We start from the raw sequence: 9,628 nt of genomic DNA, 5'->3' as shown, positions 1-9,628 counted from the left end.
TGGGCTGAGCTGAGACCCTGCTGGGCTTCATTTCCCAGTACTGGGCAGGATCCCTGGAGTCTCCCTGCCTTGCAGAGCAGTGCAAGGTTTCCCTGGCGCATTCCAGCCGCATGGGAGCAGGCGAGGAGCCTGCCCAGAGCCTGCCTGGAGCAGCAGCTACCACTGCTCTGGGCTAGAGCTTCCTACCAAAGCAGCAGCTGCCTGGGCCCCCTGGTAGCATCACCGGCCTGCTTTGATCTGACAAAGTACCTTAGGGTTTGGTTTTTTTTTTTCCTGGTTTTCTTTTTTTATAGTGTTTTAATTTCTTTTTTCTTTGTTTTCTTTTGGACTCTGAAGAAGAGCTCATCACTGACAGTTCCCTCTCCTCTTCAGGCTTTTTATTTCACTAGGGGGAAGGGTTGTACATCTTTCAGCCAAAGATGGATGTGGGTGAATCAAGTCCACAGGAGTCTCCACTACTGCAGATGGAGCTGGGTCAGTTTTTAACTTGGTTCAAGGGATCCTTCACCAAACTTGGGGTTTTACTGTGCCTTCAAGAAGCACTTATTTCTCCTGAGCACATGCCCGTGGCCTGAGCCTGCCTCCCTGCCTGCTCCCATGTCACCTGGGGTTGGAGTTTTCTCTCCTCCTGCGCAAGGACTCTGTGCCCCTTTCCCTGAGCTTTGTGGTCCCGGGTACAACACTGAGAACTGCCTATAAAGGGAGTTTCCCAAGCACTTAAACCAAAGATGATCCTGTTCTCCAAGCTCAGAGCATGGCCCATCAGCTGCTCTCCAGGGAATCAGACCTTCCCCATGCACATGCACTAACCCGGGCCTGTCTTTTTTAAATTCATGTGGTTTTTAGAGCTGGTGCTGCTTCAGCCTTTCCAAGCTGGATCCAGACCGGGTCTTTGATCAGATGACTTCCTCTTGCACTCAATAAATATTTTCTCTATATTCTGCCTCTTTGTTTGTTTGTTTGAAGTGAATTTTAAGTAATCCCTCCCCCCCTCACTATCCTCCATCTGCAGCAGCTGCAGGTGCCAGAGGAAGATTCCCAAGCAGGAACTTTTGCCAAGTGTCAGTGCCTGCTGCTCCTCCTCTGCCATCCCCTCCTGTGACTGCAGCCCTGGTAACAGCTCCTTCCACCAGTGCAAACTGCATTTAAACCAGTATCCTCTGAGGAACAAGCCCCAGTGATTTTGGCTCACATGGGCACAGAACAACCGTGCAAATGTTTTGCATTTATTAGGCAAATACTGCAGATGGACGAACTGATCCCCTTGGGAAAGCCTCGGGGAGGGAGGCAATGCCAGCCCAAGGGTCCCAGGTGAGGTGGTCACTCCTCTACAGGGGCAGAGCCTTTGCCCCTCCCGAGGGCTTGGTGAGGTAGAAGGTGGCTGTGCCACTGTATTTCTCCTGAAAAACAAGAGGAGCAGTTGAGGCTGGGAGATGCCAGAGCTGGGGAGAAAGGTCCTGCTGGTCAGTTCCACGCTCACTCTACCGCCACCCTTCACTGGACTGGAAGTCCTGGTCATGTTCCCTCTCTCCCACCTTTGGCAGAGGCCAAAGTCCTTTTGGTCTCTCCCCATTTCAGGCCTTCTTCTGCCCCTTCTTTCCCCACCCTCAGCTATTTACAGGGTGCACCATGATCTCATAGAGCAGCAAAATGATGCTCTGCCTTGTTCACAGGCCCCATGTCCTGATACCCCCATTCTGCTGGCATTTCCAGCTACCTGTGCATGCCAAAGTGCTGATTTAGGGAATGCTGGTGATGGCACTGAGATCATTCCTGGGCTGTAACTGCCAGTGTTCAGCTCAGCAGTGCCCAAGCTCAGGTCAGACCAATTTTCTGTAGATGGATTTGGCCTTCCTGAAGCTCCCCCAGCACCTTTTCAACTCCCTTTCTCGATGGAGTGAGGTCCTGGAGCAGGGCCCTGTGACTGACTGCAGGAGCTTAGCGGCATCAACAGACTCAGGGCTACCCCTGGATGGGCCCTCCCCAGCCCCAAATAGCTCAGGAGTGGCACTTCAACAGTGTCCCTGTGCTGTGCCCCTCAGTGTTCCCTCGGGATCTTTCAGTCAATCTCCTGGTGCTTTTCTCCACATACCTGGATGTGCTGCTGGGCTCTCTCTGCAGCCCCAGCTTCCAGCAGTGTCACCGTGCAGCCTCCAAAGCCTCCCCCAGTCATCCTGCTGCCATAAACCCCATCGACTTCCAGGGCTGCTGCCACCAGCTCGTCCAGCTCCAGGCAGCTCACCTCATAGTCATCCCTGGAAAGAGGAGACCCGTGCTCTGCCCTCTCCTGCACCCTGGGCACAACCACTGCACCACGGACAGCTGGAACTTGTGTCCTGGTGCAGCCACTGCCATGGCAGCGATGCCGGATCCGCAAATCCTGGCCCAGCTCTGCCTGGAAGTGCAGGTACACGTGAGGAAGGCTGTGAGCATCCTTGCTCATCCTCACCTGAGGGAGTTGTGGCTCTCCACCATCAGCTTCCCGAACATGCTGTAGTCCCTGTGCTGCAGTGCCTGTGCTGCCTGTGCTGTCCGTGCTATCTCACCGATGACGTGCCTGGCCCGCCGGAACACCTCGTCCCCCAGCCGGCTCCTGGCCTCTGCAGAGACATTTGTGTCCCTGCAGCAAAGCCCCCCAGCCTGCAGGATGCTGCTGGGGTGCATCCTGCAACCATCCTGTGCCAAAGCCTCTCTGCATGCAGCACACTCCCATCACGGGCTGTGTGCCCACCCGCCTGCCCCAGGTCTCAGGCCACGGAGCACCAAGACCTTGACGCCCCAAGATGGTGACCAGAGATGAGGGAGGGACTGTCCCCACCTTCCAGCTCGGCCAGGGTGGCATCCCTCAGGCTGGCCTTGCCAAGAGCCGCTGCTGCCTGCTCGCACTGCCGCCGGCGCGTGGGGTACTCGCTGCCCGTCAGCGTGTGCCGCACGTTGGAGTTGGTGATGAGCACGGCCAGGCTGGCATCGCTCAGCGGGACAAGGACGGTCTCCAGGGACCTGCAGGGAGCGCTCAGCCGTGTGCCCGTCCCCCCTGCCCGCCCCGGCCCTCCCTCGGACACCTGAGTGAGGCCACGTGGCAGGCAGATCCTGAACTGAAGAGGCAAAGTCCAGGTGGTTTAGGATTTCACTCTAGCGTTTCACACCCTCCCAATTATTAGTTCCATAACAGACCCTAACGACCGCGGGAAAGACAGCCCAGGCAAGCAGCAGAAAGGTTGCAGGAGGAGGAATCAAGACAAGGGGGAATTAAATGCAGGCTGCTCTGTCCCCATGATGAGGTTTTGGGCTGGGTTCAAGGGTTAACCCCTCCCTGCTCTTAGTTCATATGCACAGGGCCAGCTCATGCCCAGCTGCCCAAGGAGGTGGGCACAGCACAGTGAGCTCAGCGCTCGACCCTGACCTGCAGTCGATGAGCAGCGCGTGGCCTTCCCTGCCCATCACGGATATGAACTGGTCCATGATCCCACAGGGCATCCCAGCAAACGTGTGCTCTGCTTTCTGGCATGCCAGTGCCTTGGCTACCAAATCCCCGTCATCTGTGCCACAGCAGACACACAGGTTAGCAGCTCCAGGATCTTGGTCCCTTGCCTGGGAGCAGGGGGAGCAAACATGGAGGTAAAGGGTTGTTTTCCCATGGAATGAGGTTTTGCAGCTGCAGGTGCTTGCTCCTGCACCACTGCATGGCATCCATGCCAGCCTGGGCCCCCAGATCCAGCTGGATGTGATAACTGACACCAGTGTTTTGGGTCTCTTGATTTTGGGGGGCATTAGGGTAGCGAGAGAATGCTCCCAAGGGAACTTCTTCTCATCCCCCTGGCCAGCCTCAGGAGTGGTCCATGGACTTCAGAGGTCTGGGCAAGTCAGGCTGGATGAGCTGGAAGAGCCACGCAGCCAGGACAGTGCCAGCTGGGGAGTTGTTACCCACTCACAGCAGCATTTTCCCAAGGGCTGTTGGGATCTAACTAAATGCACCCCACTCATCCCAGCTCCCACGTGGAAATAGATGCCAGGGCCCAGGAGTGGCTGCTGCCTTACCAGGGCAGAGCTGCTGGAGGAAGGTGTACGTAGCCACTTCCAGAGCGGCCGAGCTGGAGAGACCCCCGCCCAGGGGGATGTCACTGGCTATGACGGCGCTGAAACCCGGCACGGGACCAGCTGCGGGAAGAGAAGGGAGGAGGGGCCGTGAGCCCCTGCAGGGCTGCGTGTGCCGCACAGCTCACGGGGAATGACACAAGGAGCCCCTGTCCAACATTTCAGAACACAGGCTGACCCACAGCAGAGCAGGACCCGGCAGCCCCCCAAGCACAGGGACCTTTGGAGCTGAGATGGACTTTGCTGGAGCCTGGTCCCGGCGGAGCTGCAGGATTGCACCGGCACTGGGAGAGCCCCTGGAGCGCTCCCAAAGCCGGGTCTGAAGACCAGTCCCGAGCAAGGGGGGGCTCTGACCGCCCCTCAGCCCGGCCTTACCCCGGTAGTGCTGGATGACGCCCTTCACGTAGTTGGCCCAGCGAGGCAGCCCCGGGCTCAGGGAGCTGCCGGGACGGGGAGCCGGGAACTGCACCCTGAGGGGCTCGTCCGCCTCCGCCGAGGTGGTGACGATGGAGATAGTCCCGTCCTGCGTGGGGGATCCCACCAGCACCGTCCCCAGCTGCAGGGCCTGGGGGCGAGGAAAGTAGGCTCAGACCCCGCGGCATCCCTTGGAGCGTCCCCACAGCAGCGGACAGCTACAGCTGCTTCAGCACACAGATGGAGCGCTCGAGTGTTCTCTTTAACACCCCAGAGCCTCCACTGCACGCTCAGCTTGGCACAGAATTAAACTTCTGGCTATTTATTGACACCCAGGGTCAGTCTTCCCACTGACTGTTGTGGCTGACCCCCCCAGCTCGGTGTCAGGTGCAGCTGGTTGGGCTCCGAGGGCGTGGTAACCACGTCAAGAATGGGAGAGGCTTCAGGAAGTTTTCTTGCCTGCCAGGGAATTCAGCTGACCTGCTCCCACGCTCCTCGGCCTCACAGTAATTAGCTGTAGGTTTGATTTAGGACTGAGTGGGGACTTCCCCGCTGAGCCAAAGGAGCTCGGAAGGAGCAGGAAGCTCCTGCTGTTCTGAACCATCTCTGCCACCAAAACATCGCTCTCTGGGAACGGGAAGTTGTTTGACGGGGTTGCAGAAAAAAAGGCTTCAGCCTCTCGGAGAGGTGGTTGGGAAGGGAATCAATCCCCCGTGAAGCGAGTGAGGAGGTGGTCTGCAGGGGGGGGCTGCAGCAGGTCTTGCTCTGAACCACATGGTCCTGGGCAGGGGATCCCGCGGGGAGAATGGTGAAAGCGGGGTCCCGGAGGATCCCTCAAGCTCCTGGGTGGGATATCCTGGAGGGGACATCCTGGGACGGGGGTGGGAAGGCGGTGGTGGAGGACCCCCAGCGGCTGCCAGGAGGACCCGGAAGGGTGACACGGCGAGAGCCCGGGGCTGGGGCGGCGGAGCGCGGCCCTTACCATGGGCAGCACGAAGCCGCCGTTGTAGTCAGTGTGCTCTCCGATGAGGTTGACCCGGCCAGGGGCCCACGCCGCCAGCACCGCCGCACCCCCGAAAGCCGCTTCGTGCGCCCGGCGAGCGGCCGCCAGCAGCGGGGACGAACCGGGATCCAGCGGCTCCGCCATGGCCGAGCTGCACCGCCCCGGGAGCCCCGCACCGCCTCCTATCGCCCCGCACCGCCTCCGATCGCCCCGCACCGCCCCCGGGCACCCCGCACCGCCTCCGAGCACCCTGCACAGCCCCCGAGCTCCGCACCGCCCCCGGGAGCCCCTCACCTTCCCCGAGCCCCGCACCTTCCCTGAGCCCCGCACCGCCCCTTCCCACGGTCCTCGGAATAGCTGCTCGTGTGTGGCCATCCCTACGGACAGGGCGAGTGCTCGCCCACACACCCTCCGTGTGTACCTACGGCGGGGCCCGCACCGAGGCTTTATAACACGTAAATACACATCCCAAAGCCTGTCCTCATACACGTAGAGATACATCTGTGTCTTCTTTGCACGTGTGTCTCATATACGTGGGTTTTGCCGATACAATGCATGGAATTGATGTATCTGTACAGATCAATATGTGTATGTGTCACTGTGTTACACCTATATACCTCGGTGGCCGTGCTTTCAGCTTAAGTACACGTACACCTGTGTGTGTGTGTGAGGTTTCCCCCGCCCGTGGGGCCGGGCTGCTCCGCTCCTGGGGCGGGGCTCGTTCCCCATTCCCGATTCCCGTTCCCGTCCAGCCGCCGCCGCGGGACCGCCTGGTCCTGGGGGACAACGAGCCCATGGCCAGGAAGGAGCCGCTGCTGAGCGCCCTTAAAGGTGAGCGTGGGCCCCCGGCACCTGTGCGAGCTTCTTCCAGCAGCGCTCGGCCGCGCACCGGTACCGGTCTGACCGGACCGACGGCGGGGCCGTGCCGGGGCTCCCCGGGCCAGCCCCGCCGCCCGACCTTGTCTTCGAGGAAGTTTAGCCGAGCTCCTGCCCGGCGCAGCGGCGGCAGCCGGGGAGGGGAGGGTCGTGCCGGGCTGTCGGACCTCCCCGCGGGGCCGTGCAGAGCTGTCCCCTGGGTGCCCCCTCCCCTTTCCCCGGCTGGGCACCCACGGGTGCCGCCGCTCTCTCTCCTCCCCGCAGGAGGGGTGCTGCGGCTGCGGGAGGGCAGCGGGCCCTGCACGGACACCTCGCCGCACCTCGTGTCCCTCTGCCAGATGCTGGAGAGCATCCTGCGCAAGGGGCTCCGACGTGAGTGACCCTTCGTGCCCGGGCGGGGGTGGCAGCGTCCCCAGGCCCGTGGCGAGGGGTCTCGCACTCCGCTTCTCCCGCAGAACCGGCCTGGGGCTTCCGGAGACGGGACTACTGGCACTGGCTGGAGCAGCTTCCCACGGGGACCAGCGGCCGGTGAGAGTCCCCGAGCCAGACCGGGGTGAAAACCTGAGCTGTGGCGGCGTCTGTCGCGACATGCTCATCCCAAAGACCCCAGGTGCAGGGAGGACGCTCCCGTGTGCTGCCAAAGCTGCTTCCCCTCTCCCCAAACAGGCCGACCCCTCTCTCCATCAGCATCCGGAGAGCCGGGGGCTGCGAGCGGACGCGGACGGCGCAGGGCCGGGGGCGGTACTTTCTGCGCTTGGCCCTGCAAGGGAAGGTGCTGGAGGTGGCCGTGAGGCAGCTGGCACAGACCCCCCGACTCCTGGAGGTGCGGCACGCGGGGGAGCTGCTACCCACGGGCGATGGGCTGCGAAACGGCGGCCAATCTGTGCCGTTTCACTGTGTTTCAGTTTTATGATCCTGGGAGCTCCATCCTCGGCAGTGAAGATCTCCGGGGTAAGATGGTGGCTCACCCGAGCCTGTGTTATGGCACTGCACTGCTGCAGGGGAGGGGGAAGAGTCCACTTTGATTTTTCTAATCCAAACTTAGCGCTGGAAACTAAATACGTTGCTGCAGTGATGGGGGGGGGGGGAAAAGTGTAAATATTTAGACAGTATTTGAATCCATCTAAGATTGGCTTTAATGGCATGGGATAGAGAAATTCTTTCTGAAGTATCCTCCATGTTATTCCTTTGTACCAAGGATTCTGGCTTAAGCAGACCCAGTCTGGCTTTGAGGGGAGGCCATGTCAGATGGGCCTGGGCTGAGGGGTGGCACAGGGGGTTTAAATGGCTGCATTGCCTTGACAGGCTGCAGCACTCCATCCATCCACAGCCGTGCTCTTTGGGGGGCCAGGCCAGGGAGGAAGCCTTTAATCTTTTGATTATGATAAATAACCCCATGTTAAACCTGTACGTCAATGGTTTATAAATCACCCGCGCTGCTGGTGCATGAGCAGATTGCAAACCCGGCAGTGTGACCACAAGGCTTGTGCAGGAGAGTCTGGGCAGCTTTGCTGTGCTTCTAAGGGGAGAAACAGAGTCAGTAGCATTTGCTGCAAGCCTTGGTCTGAATTCAGGGGAAAAAAGGTACCAAGCTGCACCTGTGCCAGCAGCAGGAGCGTGGGATGAGCCTCCAGCAGCAGCCTGGATGCTGGGGTGCTCTCAAGGCCTCGCTCCCAGGACTCATTAGTTACACTGCCAATGGCTTTATTCTGTCCTCTGCCGTGTCCCTGTGAGGCGGTGGCTGCCGGGAACCCGGTGGTGACACTGCCTCTCCATCCCCATCCCTCTGCAGAGCCCTTCCTCTCGCTGCTGCTGGTGCTGACAGAGATAGATTTCTCCCTGGACCTGCAGGTGCAGTGGTGAATCAGTGGGGTGATGTCCAGCACAGGGCTGCCAATGTGGGGCCCTGGCCCCTTCCTCACCAGGACTGATGGCGCCGACACTCCTTTGTTTGCAGAACTGCAGCTTCTTGGACGAGAGCTGGCTGCTGCCGGTAAGAGCCCATGGCTCCCGGGAGCCATCCTTCCGCCACCTGGCCCTCCCTGAAAAGTCCAATGAGGAAGATAAGGAATGGTTTGGTGGGGAGGGATTGCCACGCACCCCAGGGTGAATTGGCTCAGGTTCACCAGGATGAGCAGACCTGCCTCTGCTATCAAGGCTGGATCCTGCTGAGTGCCTGCGCTATCACCAGGAGCAGATCCCAGCATTCCTGGGAGTAAAACCAAGCACGAGAAGTACCCAGGCCTACATTGCTGATATAAGTGAAGTTTTCCCGTGCTCCCTTCCCTGATTTCTTGCCAAAAAAATCCCCATTTCCCTGGGCTGACACAGATTACGCATCAGTTGGTTTCGTTCTTGGTTTGCTCAGTGAAACATCAGTGTGTTATTGAGAACAGCGGGGACGCCTTCATGTCTTTTAACGAAGAAGAGCATCCCTCCACCGCCTTTTAAACCTGGAAGAATCCCCCAAAAGCTCCAGGCAGCTTTGGGGCTGGTCAAGGCATGCACTGAGCCGTGGTGCTGCTGCAGAGCCTGGGATCCCGCTGGCTTTGGGGCACTTCTGACAGCCAGTGCCTCCGGCCGAGCTGGCCGTGTCTCGGGTCCCCGGCTAATGTGATGTGACAGTAAGTGCTGCTGCAAACAGCAGCGACTTTGGGGAGGGGCAGCTGCATCCCCCGGCTACGTGGGGACATGTGGGGTGAGGCAGGAGGGCTCTTCAATGAGTTAAGGGTTTGCTGTTGCTTTGCTATCCCATCCATAGAGCAGCTTTGTCCCTTCAGGGTCTGGGCACAGCTAAATCCCGAGAGAGGACAGAGACAAGCAGCCACTGATGGTCCTGGCTCAGCCTGGGGCACCAGGGACTGGTCTCTCCCTGGGTTCCCAAAGCCCTGGTTTGGCATCAGTGCCAGAAATGATCCAGGGCATGGGGTCCCTTGGGTGTCCCACGGCCACTGGCAAGGCTACTGTCACCAGCCACTCTCTTTCAGGTGTGCTGTACTTACGAGACAGTCCCGTGCCGAGCACTGGGGATGGTGCTCAGGTAGGAACCCTTGATCCTCCTCTCCACTCTCCAGAGGGATCTGGTCATCACAGCACTGAAAATGCCCCAAAAAGGGAAATAAATACCCTGTTGAGAGCATTGGGGCTGTCTCGGGTGCTTTTCTCCCCATCAGCTCAGCCTTGCCAGCATCTGCTGTCTGTGAGGTGTCTTTTCCCTGCATTCCATGTATGGGTGAAATG

At 59.6% G+C, this 9,628-nt stretch overlaps 1 protein-coding gene across 1 annotated transcript; it reads right to left on the bottom strand.

The window, feature by feature from the left end:
- Positions 1 to 1,263: 1,263 nt before the first annotated feature.
- On the bottom strand, positions 1,264 to 5,656 carry GALK1 (galactokinase 1; the record flags this gene model as incomplete). Its single annotated transcript, XM_082294365.1, has 8 exons — positions 1,264 to 1,400; positions 2,093 to 2,255; positions 2,450 to 2,600; positions 2,819 to 3,000; positions 3,404 to 3,539; positions 4,039 to 4,158; positions 4,471 to 4,660; positions 5,492 to 5,656. 8 exons carry the CDS (start codon positions 5,654 to 5,656, stop codon positions 1,329 to 1,331), a joined length of 1,179 nt encoding a protein of 392 aa, XP_082150491.1. The 3' UTR covers positions 1,264 to 1,328.
- Positions 5,657 to 9,628: the final 3,972 nt, after the last annotated feature.

This window comes from Coloeus monedula (genome assembly GCF_965178545.1).
Source record: "Coloeus monedula genome assembly, chromosome: 19".
NCBI lineage: Eukaryota > Metazoa > Chordata > Aves > Passeriformes > Corvidae > Coloeus > Coloeus monedula.
This window is presented reverse-complemented; position numbering and strand designations above follow the sequence as displayed.